Source organism: Dysidea avara, chromosome 8 (assembly GCF_963678975.1).
Source record: "Dysidea avara chromosome 8, odDysAvar1.4, whole genome shotgun sequence".
Lineage (NCBI taxonomy): Eukaryota > Metazoa > Porifera > Demospongiae > Dictyoceratida > Dysideidae > Dysidea > Dysidea avara.
The window spans coordinates 23768706-23785341 of record NC_089279.1 but is presented as its reverse complement, the minus strand read 5'-3'; the positions used below and the strand labels follow the sequence as shown (position 1 = coordinate 23785341).

Below are 16636 nucleotides of genomic sequence, written 5' to 3'. Positions count from 1 at the left end.
TATTAGAGTATCTCGAATTATTGATGCCCGGGCCCGGGTGGCCCGGGTTCTGGCTACGCCCCTGGGCTATTACAGTTAGGATACAGTGCATGTAGCTATAGCTATACTTCAAATTTTTTAGGAAGGCATTTCAAACTGGAAATCCACCTTTCGACTAAAATATTGCATGGTGTATCTTTCAACTGTGGATCGAGATAGCATCAGAGATAATAGTAAGCGCCCCTCTATTATTAATTTCTTTGCATGCGCATACTGTAGGCTGATTAGTCAGTTACAATTTCCGGCCGATCGATCATTAAATTACCCAATTGAAGTTTGTCAGCGTTTCCGAGACCTCTTCAACAACATAACTGTAAAGGTTCGACTACATAACTGTAAAGGTACTGTCTGTACATAATGTAGTTTCAAGTTTAGTATCCACGTGAATTTATATGAGTGATTTATAGTGCCGGTAATTAGCTAAGGCCAATGAAACTTGATTAGTAGTTTCGCGTCATCGCCCGCATGCTTTTGGTATACCCGCATGGAATTTCATTATTGGTATTTCAGATCGAAATACTCTAATAGAGCAATCATTTTTACTCGAAAGTCTAATAGAGCAATCAGCTATGCTCTAATGGAAAAATCACTTGTTTGGGAGTTACAGAAATAGCTGAATATTCTTTTATGGATTAGTAATGTACTTTAGCTACTTAATGCAAGAGTAAATCAATGTAGATCTCACTGTTTTTGGCAGAAATCTTCATGTTTGGGATGTGTGTTGTGCTTTTGGAAAATAATGAAATATGAATAATAACCGCCCGTCCGCATCAAATTTTCAAAAATCTGAGCGAGAAACTGGTAATCAAGTTTCATTGGCCTAACTGTACAGACTTCTCTGCGAGTAGGTTTCGGTTGCACTGAGTCTAGAGTAGTTTGCGATTGTCTCCCGGCAACGACCCATTCTTGTGTAACAAAAGAGTGGCTTTCATATAGCATAACTGGTTAAGGCTGTTCTGGAACCCTTCCAGCTTTTAATTTTGGGCGGTTGTGTGAATTGGGTGGGGCCCCGCATGCACTCTGAGCGAAGCCACACCCAAGTTCTTTCGTGCTGATACACCAAAAGGACTGAGGAATCGGATTCTCTGCACAATGCATCACTATCCAGCGAGGGGCCCGCCACGCAAAGCCTAGATCCGATCCCATGCATGGTTAAGATTCAGTGGGATTTTAGCTAGTATTTTCATAGTTAAAATATTTCAAATCTTTATAAATACAGTAAAATATTTTACATAAAGCATGAGTAAAGGAATTTTGAAACATTACATCATGATGTAGCTACACACACATCACAGTGCCACTGTCTTATATCCAAACTTGCTTGTAATTGTTCAATGCAAGCCATGTGGTACCAAGTCTCACATCAATCACAACAGATCATTTTTTTCACCCGTATCTGGGCAGCGACATGTACAAAAAATGTTAACGGTTATAAACTTTGAACCTGGTCTCTTATTTCTCAGTATGGGAAGAGAGTCATTTGTTTAGCATCCAAACACCTTAATAGGTGATCCCTCATTTTCACTTGATCATAACAAATAGTGGAAGGATCTTGTCCATTTGCTAAGCGGGTACAATATACAGCAGAAAATAAGCCACAGTCCGTTGTTCCTGATTGAGTGTTCACTTGTCTAGCTTCAATTGTGAAATAATCATTCTTGCTGTTTACCAATTTAGCAAGAATCACTTGCATTGTAGTGGTTATTCATGAATTAAGTGAATCATACACAATAATATCAGCTTTGCCATCACTCTCTAAAGTTGAGGCACAATCCAGTGGTTGTTATTTACATGCACCACTTGTAGTGAGCTTTTTGGCATAGGGACTACATTAGCTGACTGCAGTACAAGAGTGTTTCTTAAGCCTCCAATGTGGTTGAATTGAGTTTTAATTAAATGCCGCACTGCACTTAGGTGTAGGTCATGCATTCAAACAGTGGTTGTTGGTTAGCATTTCCTTCTCAGCCAAAGTAAGTTTATAACTTCCGATGCGTATCCATTCCATGGAATTTGAGCAAATCTCTACAAATTTTTCCTGCTCATCTGTAGTATCATCTATCACCATTACCTCACTACTTGCCTCCAAACATATTTCGTTTATAGACTGAGTCGAAGAAGCTGTTGTATCAAAAGGCTATTTTAGTCTTACTCGGAATAAACGGGCAGGTGAAACTCTTTCTGTTTCTTGAAACAGCCACACTGCTGTTGTTTTTCTTATTAGCACACTTTGTCCCTTAACTAACACTTGTACGTAAAGTGTAAATACATGCTGTTTACCACCAGCTACAGGGTCTCTTAAAACATTAGAGTTTTGAGAGCCGTGCTTGTGCTTGTACATGGGAATTGTTTCTGATGGCAATTTTTCAACAGGTAATAATGCTTTATGTAGATTTAAAAGCTTTGCCTTGGCTGCTGTTGTCAATAATCCTTTGCTTTCCATATTCTTCACATCAATTTCAACTGATGCTGGTGAGTCTAAGCATGCTTCAGCAACAACTGATAACTTTAATGACTCACTCTCAGGAGAATTGCTGTCCTCAGGTCCATCTACAACTTCTGACTCATCAGTATCATCATTGTCATCAACTTCATTATCATCAGCACTTATATCAGGCATGGTGTACTCTTTATCCCACAATAAATGTACTTTCAATAACTTATCCATCCCAAATGTTTCAAGTGCTCTCTTCACTTTTGCTTCTTGCTCATTCTACAGCACTGGCTATATCAGCGTTTTTAACGTTAGCTAGTGATGATTCACTTGACACTGGACACTTGCTTGTTTCTGCTGTATGACGCTCAATACCAGGAAATTTCACAACACCTTCCTGCAGTTCTAGCTGTATATCAATCCTGTGTAACCTCCGTAGAAGTCCTAATATACTGAAGTTCAACACAGTAGAAAAAACAGTACTCATGCTTCTTACGGTTCTAAATGTCTTCTCGCATGTCTGCAATCCTAGAAGCCAAGGTACAAAATAGTTGCAATCACCATTCCACTGATCTCTAATGACTATGACATAAAAGACTATTGTGTGAGCATTCAATTCCAAGCACATGTAGCAATTGTGGGTTATAAAGTTATGTTTAAGTGTATACTGAGGGTGAAGGAGTACCTACTGTTGCCAATAGCGAACAAAGAAATTGGCATACCATATCTTCTCCACTCTGTCTAGCGGATCAAGTGTCTTATCCAGATAACTATCAGTAATGTTCTGAATCATCTTCGCGTAATATTTAATAGCAGTAGAACCACTGATTTGGTCCAACAATAAGCTGCCTTCATGATGTGTAAAACAGCATCAAAATTCTGTCTATCTTTGTGGTCCACATCTCTTTGCCTTAAAGTATTGTTCCTTACCCAACTTTGTACGCAACATTTGAATGTGATAAGCTCCAGCCTCATATGTTGGACCCATTTTAAAGCTACATCCGAATTCAACAAATGTGCCTTAAGCTTGACAGCTAAATGAATTGTATCCTGTACAAATAAAACACCTTTCGGCATTGTGCAGAACCAACTATTCCATGTTTTGGATACATCAGTTGCAGGTGAAAAAGATTTCAGATCTGGGACTGTAGTGGTTGTCATAAGTACCCTCATACTCTTCATAATCCTGGAATCACCATCCCCACTAAAGTTTAAAACTGTAATGCCTCTTTTTGCACACTTGTTGTATATACATTGCCATCTTTGCAATACATGCTTGGCAGTAAATTTGTTATCTGTCCCTAGGCATGTTAATATATAATGGTGGAGCATTATGGTATAGTGGTTGAGCCATATAGACAACAGCATATTTAGAAATTACATTATTTTGAAACATGCTTTCTATTGCACTAAATGACGTAGCTGTAAATGAATCAACCTGTGGCAAACCATGTTGGCCAATTGGTAAGACAAAACCAACACAACGGTCAGTTTCTGTGTCATAATCTACTTGACCTATCACCCTGGTGGAATCTTCTGAAATAGACACAATGTTAGGTGCCTTACTGTACTTTAACGCTGAAGTCAGCTCAATCAGCAGCTATTTTGCTATAAAAGACAGCAGGGCAATAAAAGGTTTAATAATGTTGCTAGCTGTATTAATCAAGTAGTTTAACCATGTGAAGTGGAGCCAAAATGGCTGGAATTCAGTTGTTTACTGATATTCAGAGATATGAAGTACATAATATGATACAAGTTCTGTAGTGATCGTATGAAAATATGTACTAATATTACACCATGTAGGTATTCAGAAGTATAACTAATGTAGTTATGGAATTACTTCACAAAATGTGTTAAATAGTATTGTGTCATTCAAGTAGTCCGCAGATATTATGGTGCTTCATTCTCACATGCACAGAAAGTAAAGCCTTAGTCGCCAAATTGACAATTAGGAAACGAACTGTTTTAATAGTGAATATCTGCAAACCACATGAAAATTTTTGATTTGTATACACTTCCATGAACTTAATACCAAAATCTTTGCCCACTACATACAGCCTTTTATCCAGCCAAGTATAGGTGATGTGGGTGTGCAACTGGAAATTCCCTCGGGGTAGGGTACCTCCTATTCCAAATTTGAGTGCCACCACTAAGATGGATATCTTTAAAGTTCATTTTGTTTTCTTCCTGTTTTTCTTCTGAATCTTCTTATTGTAATTCTTTTGCACACTTTTGAAAAACTGTAATAACTCATAATTATTATGCATTTGTCAATAATATTATCACTGGATTGTACGACAGGAGAACTATTATCACTGGTGCTTTGTTTTGAACTTGCAGCTTTAATGAGCACTTCAAGAGTGCCCCATCAATTGTAGGCTGGTTTGAAAGTTCAGTTGCATGGGCAGCACACTTCTTTATATGCTTAAAATAGTTTGACATCTGATAATGCTGGTTGAGTTTTTGTAATTGAATGGCATGGCGACACAAAATACAGAGAACTTTCACATTAAAACATTGGTTGGCCTCCTCATTTACAAGCACTATGTAATGTGTATTATACTTCAGATGGCTGCAGGCAGCATTTTTGGGGTTTTTAGCCCAATCTTGTATGGAGCCACAAACTTGAGATGTAATATCATTTACTTAAAGTGGCCTGATGGAGGAATTGTCAATTATTGGTTTGCTGTTACCCCGACTTTTCTTTAAAGCTACACCACTTCTACTTGAATCACACATGTGTTTAAGAGAGGGGTTACACTTTTCTTTAACTTTCTTGACAAAAGTACATATTCGAAGTCAGTGGCCCAGAGGAAACTGAAATGGTAAAGCAGGCTATCCAGAACATAATCCAAAACTTAACTCAGGGTCCTCTCTGTGCCTTTCATTAATGTATAATTCAATTATGCTAATCGAATTACCTTCGTTCTCTGTGGTATCCATAGCCTGGATGACATCTTTCTCATCATAGCCAGATAGGAGAAGACAATTCATGACATAAGGAGGTAGTTCACGTTGCATGAGTATAGAGACATTGAAGTCGTTATGATGATCATTAGATGCATTGGAATGTGACATAGCCATATCCCTATACAACAAGATCAATATCATAGTTATAGGACACTATAGTATGCTACAATATTATATGTATGACATTATAACTTCACTTATACTCTACCATGCATCTTACGATATAATTATTGTGTTTAATTAGATGTACTTTGCTTGTGTACTGAATTATCTTACATTTCATGTACAAGAAAAAGATATATAGATTGGGTATCAGAGCTATGGAATAGACGATATGCATACTATTCGAAGAAAAATGATCAATTAGGCTTATGTGGTGCCGAGTCTCAATGGTGCCTCATTCTCACGAATCCCATACAAATGTATGGGCAGTGGATGCGGCTCAGACAATAACTCACCACTAGAGCTATGGGTGTAGCGTCTCAATTGCAACACATTACTTTCAAGTTAGAAGAATTTGTTATTGTTGAAGAATCATCTGTAGCTGGTCTACTGTAGACGCAATGAAGCGATTTGAACTTTTTCCCATAGACCACAATACATTCAGTCACTGTTGTGGCATGTTAAAGAATCACGTGTTTATTAGAATATTTACAGTACGCATATATCGTCTATTCACTTGTTGATTACACAATAACAAAATAATTAGCTACAAAGAAGCAAAATGGTTACTCTATGCAAACACAATGCATTACTGTCCAAAAGTAGACTTCTTATTTCTTAATTTTATGGGGGTATGAGGTTAGCATACAGCCACTGTATAATTTAAAATAAATGATTGGTGAAGCTATGATATCACTTCTGCTGTATGTGAATAAAAATGTGTGATATGTAGGGCTTTCATAACTGAAGAGACCAAGACTGAGATAAAGACCTACTGTGTGTGTTTGCATAGCTGGCAGTGGCCAAAAGAATTCTGCCGGATTGCTGACCTCACACAATACAGCCACTAAACTAGTTATTCTTAACTGCATGACCATAGCTAATATAACTCACCAAGTGACTCATTAGCTACGTCTGGAACCAAAATGCCACTACTGAATATGTGGTTAAAAAGGTGGGGTCTTGTCCTCCAGGACGAGCTCCAGAGGTAGTTAGAGACTTCTCAAAAGCCTGCTCCAGAGTCTCTTGAGCGGCTGAGTCTCCTTGGGTGAGTCTCCTTCCCAGACAACAATTGATGGCTCGGCGGGAATGAACAGGAAGCAGCCCGGGCACTAACACGGGAGCTAACACTATAATCGGTAGAAGATAAATTATAGCTCAAGAAGAAAACGAAGGCTTTCTTTCTTTGCAGCTGACCACATGTGCACCTGCACCTGCTCCTGCTCGAATAGGTGAGATAAATTAATGGAGAATTTTTCGAAGTTTACAGAAAATTTTTTCGAGATTTTAGGATTCGTATTGGATTGAAAGGTGGACTTAAAAGATTTCATCCAAGATTTTGAGATTTTCGGAGATGTTAAGACTAAATGATCTGATTTGGAGGATTTGAAGAGATTATTAAGATATAAAGGATTTCACAGGATTTTGCAGGGATTTTAGTGGATTGAGTCTCAAGATAAGCCTAGATCCGATGCGTGTCGGGCCCCCCGCTATCCAGAGAAATCTGTCTTCACATATAAATAAAGCAATGTAGCTAGCTAGCTTCCAAGGCAAACACACTGCTAAAAATGAAGAGTAACCACCACTATAAAGAGTTCCCAAAGTAGGGAGGATTTAACACTCCTGGAGAGTAACCAATACTCTGAAGAGTATTAATCTTAGAGTAAGTGACACCTCCTTCAGAGCATGTGTTACTCCTTCAGAGTATTGGTTACTCTCCAGGGGTGTTAAATCTTGAGAATTCTTTAGAGTGGTGGTTACTCTTCATTTTTAACAGTGTATTGTATAACTTCTTAAAGCATAACCTGACTAAATGCTCATCAGACATCAAAGAATCAGTCTATCTTACATTAGTTTGTCCTTCAATGCAATATGCTGCAGTTGTTTGTGATCCTTACCATAATAACATCGAACAATTATAAAGTACAGCATAGGGCAGCTAGATGGCTCCTGAATGACTTACGCTGTTACAGCTCTCTTATACAGCAATGATGCAACACCTCTCCTGGCCTAGCCTTCAATCTATCTAGATTACAAACATTTTTCAAAATTGTACATCAAGAGTGCCCACTGTTAATTCCTTCCATGGACAGATCTACCAGACTATTAGGAGCGGATCCAGGGGGGTTCAAAGGGTTCCATGGAACCCCCCTTTTTAAAGAGCCTCTCTTACTTGAGATACTCTAATAGAGCAGTCACGATCGAGATACTCTAACACAGCAGACACAGTATTCTTTAGAGCTTAAGAGTAGTGTAGCAGGCTATGCGTGGAGTTATTAATAAGGAAATATAGTTGGTGAGGGTATCTATGATGAGGGGGAGCTATTGTCAGCAGGTGATGACCTTTTTTAAATTTATTTATTTATTATTTTTATTTTGGTCTTCAACTTACAGCTAGGCTGAAGTTACAATTCCAGAGTGGAACCCCCCTTTAAAAAGTCTGGATCCGCCCCTGACTATATCACCCAAGATGATTCATTTTACCAAACTCATCTACTTTTTTGCACCAACAAAGTTTTTATATTATGGAACAATCCACCATCTAATATAATTGAAATTAACAACATTGCATGGCTCTATTCAGTAGAACTTATAGCTAGCACAGTATAGAACTAAAGAATTGTCATTGTACAAGGTGATAACTACATTACTACCATCCTGTGATTGTACTAATTACTTTTTTCCTGAGCACATCGCTGTGCTGTCTGCTCAGAAACAATAAATAAATAAACCCTTTAGTACAAAGCCAAGTCCCATCTCATGACTGCTTGGGTCTCGGGTGTGCCCATGCACATACAGTATATTAGTTGGCTCCATAGATAGTAGAAGGCACATTAGTTCCCTCTCTCTACAACCTAATTACCAATTAGGATTTTGGCTTGGGTTCAGCTTTGGCTGGTAAATCCATTTATAGCCCATGAAATGACTTGCAAGAAGATTCTTGCAAGACTTGAGTTGCAAGCGACTTACAAGAAAAGAACATTTTCCATGCAAGAATCTTGTAAGAAATTTCCATACAAGAATCTTGCTTGCAAGTCTTGCTCATCATTTCATTCCTGGGAGGATTTGGGTCACCAAGCTCAGTACAGAGATATTCCTGACAGGCAAGATTGTTTCCTTTCTATATACCAAGAACAATTCCTGACTGGAACAGTTTAGACATTGTAGATCTGGACTACTTAGATTTGCCACTTTTAAAGATTATTTACATGATGTAATTACTTAAATACTAAACACATATGTTATAGCATTTTATTTACCCTTAAAAAGTTTTAAAAATTTCAGGTTTTGGCAACTGGCAGCAGTGTTATATACAGTGGTTAGGGTTCTGATGTATTACAAAAAGTGATGTAGCTTTGAAAAATCAAACCTGCTGTCATAGGCGATAAGATCAGTTTTCCCAGATCCACTCACCTAACAAGTAGTCAATCAAGATAGCACAGTCACCCTATTAGAGCATTCAGCTGAGTAACAAATCATCTCACAATATTCTGGCTTCATCTGAGATAAGAGTGCCAGGAACATTATAGTGTATACCAAACTTTCTCTTCTAGTTCTGTGAATTATCACATAAGGTTGAGCAACAGCACTGCTATGTTTCATGACTATATAGTCAAGGTGCACTGATGCATATCTACGTATATGTTATCATTTTTACATATGAATCATACTAAAGTTTGGTGGCTGAAATGCAGTTGTGAATCAGCTTTTCCTGGCTTAAACATACAGTATAAGAATGAATACCGAAACAACAAGGGAAATGTAATAATAATAATACATGAATGCGCACTTGTGCCAGTGTATACGAAGACCATACTTTCAAGCAGCATGTATCTTTACTATGACTTCCCCTAATACTATACATGCAAGTTAAAGAAATAAATGTCAAGGAACTACTCAAGAGGTAGTACAAATTTCACAACGCTTGATTGATGCCTTCAACATAAAACTTGTAAACACTAAAAAATTCACACACAAAAAAAAAAAAAAAAACAGCCAAGCTGGGAAAAAAATGGTGCGGCCTTAAAAAGCATGGATGAAAAAGTTGAGAAATCAAAAGTGGCTGACAAGAAATGGCTGCAATGATGTTAATGCTAATAAATTTTAACAATGGTACATTGTTAATGAGGGTTCAACCTGTAAAGATCTGATTGTGGTGAATTATGGTTCTGCCATGAGGAAAACTGGATCCATGCATTTCATCTGTGGGGAGCATTAACATTATTGCAGTCATTTTTTGGCCACTACCTTTGATTTCACAACTTTTTTCATCCGTAGATTTGTTGCACATTACTTCATCCATCACATTCTTGAAGGTGCTACCACATTAGTCGTTGCAGTGTGAGCATTTCGCTTGCTGATTAGCTACTTTACTACTTTGCATTCGATCTTGGTTGTCTGAATATATTCAAGTGCAGTACAAGGAAAAATCAGGATTTTAAGTTCAATTAGGGATCACAGAAATGAGCTGAATATCAAAGTTCAGTGTTTCTTGGTCAAAGCTGATTTGTCAGGATACCCCGGTATGGCCTGATCTGCCATCAAGAAGAAAGAAATACTTGGCAACTGGCTTTTGTGTTGTTACTACTTCAAATTGTTGCATGCAGTAGTGCTCAAGTTGAATAGTTCCATGGGGTAAATACAGATGCGTAATGTGTCATTAGATGTGATGATCATCACCATACTACTGACTCATGCATGATCAGCTGATATATGCTCAGTGACCTTTGCTATGCTAGCATTCTCCCTGGATGTAGCTATATACATGATGTAAGGATCTTTGGACAGACTGTAATAGGGATGTGGAATGATGGGTGCAACAATCACTTGCATAATTGTATATAGTGGTACATATCAGTGAAACACTCACATTCTCAACAGAAATTGCTGAGGATGGGGTCGTTTGGATGTCTCAGCTGATAGGTTCTGGGGTGGCCAACACCAAAGGGCTTTTTTTGATGTTAAGGTTTTTAACCCAACTGCCTCATCATACTGCACCACTCCAGTGTCTTCACTGTATTGGCGATTTGAGAAGGAGAAATGCAAAAAGTATTAGCAAAGGATCAGAGAAGTTGAGATGGGATCTTTTTTACCGTTAGTGTTTTCCACATTTGGTGGAATGAATGGGTACAGTAATGTTGTTTACAAAGGTCTGGCCTATTTGTTGTCTTTGAAAAGGGGTGCTCCTTACAGTAGTGTTATGACCTGGCTACACTGTTGCCTTAGTTTTTTGCTGCTGCATTCAGCAATTACTTGTCTCAGGGGAGCACGCTCCCATAGTGGCTCTGCCCAGTTAACCATAGGGCTCTTGACATTGCTCTGATAGAAGGTCAGGTACCTTTCCCTTAATCCATTTAATTTTCTGTCTTTCTTTTGGCTAGCACTTCAACATCTAGTGAAGGGATGGTGGCAAGGGGTGCTGGATACCTGGGACATATCAGTGTTGCTAATCAAATTCAAGCATGACTAATCTGCATATCTGATACAGAAATTAAAGACATCATTTCTGTTAATTGAGTCAATGCCAATGACTCAAACTATTTATGTGGTACCACCTTTACTGAACTACAATACAATGCAGTACTGCAGCTGGTACTTCATGTGCTTTTCATGCTCTATGGGCCTACGGCTTTGTATTTAATAGTTGAATTATATTGGTGTGTAGGTCTACATACTGCCAATGTGAAATGCTGTAGCTATAAAAGCTGTTTGACACAAATGTACGTACATATTGGATATCATGAATTGCACACTTACATTTGTTTTAGATATGGTATTCTCTATATCTGTTTAGATGTTAAAGTGGTATTTTAAAAACATGTATATAAGCTATGTATATTCTATTTGCAGAAATGACGCTACCATATGCTGTGCTACTTAAAGATGTAAATGGACATAAAAAGAGTGAAATATCCACAGGCTTTACTGAGAAATATGTTAACAAAGGGGAATTACTAATTGCTTTATCACCTAGTGAAGTTAAGAAACTGAAACATCAAGTTGCCACTGGACCACAGTTGAATTTTAAATGTCACGAAGATCAGACTATTGCTGTACACTGTGATGACGAAGATGTGCATTTGTTAAATGGTCAGCAAAAGGAACTTCTACTTGCAATAGATAGTGTTATTGATAGGCATAATGCAAAAAACAAGTTGGAATGGGCTGAGGAGCTTACAAAGGGCTCTGAAGTATATGTAGCAATTACTAGTATTCCCAACACTATTAAGGGCATTGTACGATACTGTGGAGAGTTGTCTGGTGAGAAAGGAACACGATTTGGCATTGAATTAATGGTATGTTCAATTTTATTTGTATGTCTATCAGTAAAGAATCCTTTATTGAATAGATTACAATCATATATGACTGTATAACAATCTTTAATTTCGTAAGTAAAACTGTCAGTTTGATGCTACTGCTTAACATTTAACCAATGAACTATTATAATAGTGAAAATCAATTCAATTTGGCTTCAGTGAACCAATTATATAAATTCATCACTGTCTTTTGCATAAGGTTAAAGCCATTTTCTCAGTAGCTACAGTACCGTACTTGGGCGGATCAAGTCAAAAGATGCATATTGTTGGCTGATGAACTCCTTTTGATGTAAAATTACAATGTGTATTTAATCATTCCATAAAGGACAGCTTGAGGTCCATCACATCTATAGCAATACAGTTTTACCAATGAAAAGGACAACCTTAGTACAACAGCAACTTTCATAAGATAACTCAGATTCTAGAGTGTTCATCATTAAAAAAAATTCATTGTAACTAGCTTGTATATGCCTTATCATCCAGAGCATTCCATTGTGTTCACTCATTGTTATTATCACTATAAGTAATTGGCTTTCATCTTGGAGTTAATTTTGTAGCTAGCTACTTATGAGCAATTTTTTTTTTTCATTTCAATTAAAGTAGGGATGTAGCAACAAAATTTTAAGTGAGGGCAGTAAGAATGATGGTAAGTGGTTGATTCAATTTGCACATGCAATGTTCCTTGACTCTCAGTATGTAAAGCATGCTCTAATATGGGGCCTAGGGTATGTTCCCACAGAAAAATTTAGAATTCTGAAATTGAATTTGGTTACTAATTTATTTGAAAATAACATATGAATGTTTTAAGACTGCTTTTAGTGTTCGAGTAACTGACTGCTCTATTGGTACAGGAGTATCTCAATCTTACATATAGAATGGGCTAAGCCTTCTTTAAAATAAAAGTAGAGGGGCTCTAGTCCTCATAACCCCCTGTTGCTATACCAATGAATTATAAGTTATGCTGTTGCACACAGGAACACAAGAGTCGTGGTTCAAGTGATGGATATTTTCGGGGGAAGGAATATTTCAATTGTGAGAAAAATTGTGCAGTATTTGTAGCATTGGATAAGTTATCACTTCACCCTACTGTCAGCATGTCAACACCTGGTATCACTTCCTCCAAATCTAAACAAGCACTTCAGCTTCAACAACCAATAGAACAACATCAGCATCATCCCATGCAATTCAAAAGAGGTGACAGGGTGTCAGTTGTGAATAATACTGAAGATTTAGTCATGGGGACTGTGCGATGGAGTGGTAGAGGTACTGGTCCAAAAGGAAATATTGTTGGTATAGAAACTGTAAGTTATCACACTTGTACATTTATAAAGTATTGTTGATTTCACACTTTTTTCACCCAACCTTTTTTACACCTTGGCTATTTTTGCATAAATAATTAAAACACAGTACCTGATTCTTATAAGCTCAGCTACATCACACTAGGTCCAGATTTGTTTTCTAATATGAGATAAAGCTAGTAACAATTTAGGTATCACTTTGGAATAAGGTAAACATTAGTTATTGTGGCATTCAAAGCAAATTAAGTTTCAAATTGCAGCCATAGCCACAGTCAATTTTCTCCACACTTTTCTGAAATCATCATTTGCTCAAGCAGCAGAAAATTGGCTTTTCACGATCATTTTAGATATATTTTAAATTGTTATAAAGTATAGGCACCTAACCAATGCCACCAAGTCATTGAGATGTAGTTGAAAGTTGATATTTTTGTGGTAAAACGGTCATGATCATGGTCCTAGTTAATATTAAGTGTTACTGTACCCAGTCGTACACATTAATTTTTTTCTGTTGTTATATAGTATGCTGATAATTATGTGTTGCGCTAATTGTTCAATTGCTATAGGATGTTGCAGTGAATCTGAATAGCTACCCTAAACGTGAAGTTGGGATGAATCACTACTTTAAACCTTCCAATGAACAGCTGGGTGCAGATGTCCAGTTGTTCTTGCCTTATGATTGTGTCATAAAAGAAGATGCATCAATGAACAAGGGAAGCTCTCAAGAGAAAGATACATCTTTTCCAACACAAGAACCTACAAAAACTTGCAATGAGCCACTGGAAGCAGGAAGTGATCTACAGGCGGCCAAGTCTTATGAAAAACAAAAAGCAAGTAGCCAGTCAAAAATGGGTGAGAAAGAACATTCATCCACCTCTACTGGATTAAAAAATACTCTAATGAAAATGCATCAAAACTTTCAAAGCCTAGATAAACAAGTGAAACAGTTAAAAGTAGATCATGATGACCAAAAGATTTCCGCTAGTAATACAATTACTAAACTACAAGAGGATACAAATGAGATAGCGGGAAAAGTCATAACTTTGGAAGAAATGGTCAAATCAAATACAGACAACATCCAAAGAATGAATTCCACTTTGAACGATGTTCACAAAAGCAATAAAGAGTTAAAAGCCCTCAATTTTTATTTGCAGGACAAACTATCTCTCACTCAACAACAGTTATTGGGTATACAGTCAATGATTACCTCTAGTAGGTTATGGGCTGTCTCACATGATCAGTTTGCAATTGGGAAGGAAATTGGCAGAGGAGCTTGGGCTACTGTCCATGAGGCTACATTCCGTGGAGTCACTGTTGCTGTCAAGTGTCTTCATAATGTGATCACTTCTCATGAAACAAAGGAATTGTTCAAACGAGAGATGGATATGGCACTCATATGTCAACATGAGAATATTGTCACTTTCTTAGGAGCTACAATGGAAGGTGCTCCAGTTATCTTGATGGAACTGATGGATGTCAACCTGAGAAAAGCTTATGAGCAAAGACATATCCTTGATCGCCAAGTGCTGGGTATTCTCCATGATGTTGCTAAAGCAATTCATTTCTTACATACCAGACCAGATCCAGTAATCCATCGTGATGTGAGTAGTGCCAATGTGTTACTGAAGGTACTTTACAATGGTGAGTGGCTGGCCAAACTGGGAGACTTGGGTACTGCTAAGATACAGCAACAATCATCCACTGGAGGTCATGGAGCTATGGCATATGGAGCTCCTGAAGCTGCTGATTTTAGAAAATGTTCTCCCAAGATGGATGTGTACAGTTTTGGAGTTGTCATGATTGAAATTCTCACTAAAACTCATCCATTTCAAAAGGTGGACACCCTTAAAGCACAAGTCCAACAACAATATCCACAGTATTATCAACTGGTCACCAGCTGCACCAAACAACAGTCAAGTGACAGACCTACAATGTATGATGTTCTTGTACAGTTGGATAGGATTACTGCTGCTGATAAATGATACCTTTCATTTGAAATGCTAACAAAACACACATGCGCTGATATTATTTTGAAAGCATATGTATTACAACAAGCATGTATTGCGGTATATTGCTAATTTAGTGTATTGACTATGTTTCTTTTCTGATATTGTACTTTATAGCTTGATTTTTCTTTTTGTAACCTGTAGCTAACATGATGCAGAGGTATACAAATAAGTTTTACTGGCTATAGCTACCTAGCATTAATATGCATGAGCTGAACTGCTATATAGCATTCTATACATATATACAAATTGGCTTATTTTGAGGGAACTCTGAGAATAATTTGTCATCCAATTCTTCAAGTGTCCAATCTTTGGCCAAGACACAGAGTCAGAGACCACAGCATATTATGCATCACTGAAACAATTTTCTTCTTTTTTATTCCACTCACAACACATGATATACTTTTGTTTTGCAGATAGCTTTAAAGTGCTGACAGCAATAAATTTAGTTCTACGTATTCATCACAGCATGCATTAGGATGATACTGTTTAATGCAGGGTCAAATATTTCAATACCTTTCTTGTATATAATTCTTTATTGCTTAATCATACAGCAAGCAGACTTCAAAGGATATAGTTGTGCTACATATTTCGGTCCAGTTTTTACTGTAATATTTTTCAATATACTTTTCTTGTAATTCAAGGAAAAGTTTATTGTTTAATCATGCAGACTCAACTGAAAGCAGACTTCAAAGTATATAGTTGTACTAAGTATTTGGAGTTTTCATTACCTCTAGGCAAACCAGCTGAGCTGACTGCCCACTGTGCCTAGTAAACATACCCAATCTTAAATCTTAGATGGGCCATACTTCTTCTGCATATACTTATGAAATTTACTCCAGACCAAATGGTAACTTGAATATACTAGCTAGCTGTTAAGACTCCCAGAAAGGGCTAATCAGTTCCTTGATGACAAGCATGAAGAGGTTGAACATGCTTGAACATGCCAGGGCCAAGTACATACAAGGTTCACCTGTTCAAGTTTAGCTACTGAAGTTCACAGGCTGTTCCTGTACTCCAGAAACCCTTGCTCATGATATCAAGAAGGGGTGGCAACAAACCAAATAAAAAGATAGACACTGATGTCTATGAAAAGAAACAGAAAATTGACAGATAATTACTAAACCTTGAAAGTAAACCACCCACTGCACATAATGCATACTTTTGAATTCACTAATGTCATATGGAGGAAGCCATATTACACGATGTACATGTGTATGACATCATTATTATCATCCTCTCCCACTCTCCATGGGCAAGGTATGACTTCTTTATTACTCTTGTTATGTGTAAAAGAGCCGGGATGACACTAGGAGCTATTACATGCACTCATCACTGTGGGAAATTTTTGTTGTCATGTAACAGTGCTACTGGATTACATTATAGCAGTGAAGCTAATGGCTGAGTTTCACTTCA

General features: G+C 37.4%; 1 protein-coding gene across 2 annotated transcripts; it reads left to right on the top strand.

Moving 5' to 3' along the window:
* Positions 1–247: 247 nt before the first annotated feature.
* On the top strand, positions 248–15410 carry LOC136263818 (uncharacterized). 2 transcript variants are annotated; one of them, XM_066058442.1, is made up of 4 exons: positions 248–358; positions 11453–11898; positions 12894–13220; positions 13781–15410. In XM_066058442.1, exons 2-4 carry the CDS (start codon positions 11455–11457, stop codon positions 15194–15196), a joined length of 2187 nt encoding a protein of 728 aa, XP_065914514.1. In that variant the 5' UTR covers positions 248–358; positions 11453–11454; the 3' UTR covers positions 15197–15410. The 2 variants fall into 2 exon arrangements, with proteins under 2 accessions (XP_065914514.1, XP_065914513.1); XM_066058441.1 differs by having other exon boundaries at positions 267–380.
* The last annotated feature ends 1226 nt before the right edge of the window (positions 15411–16636 follow it).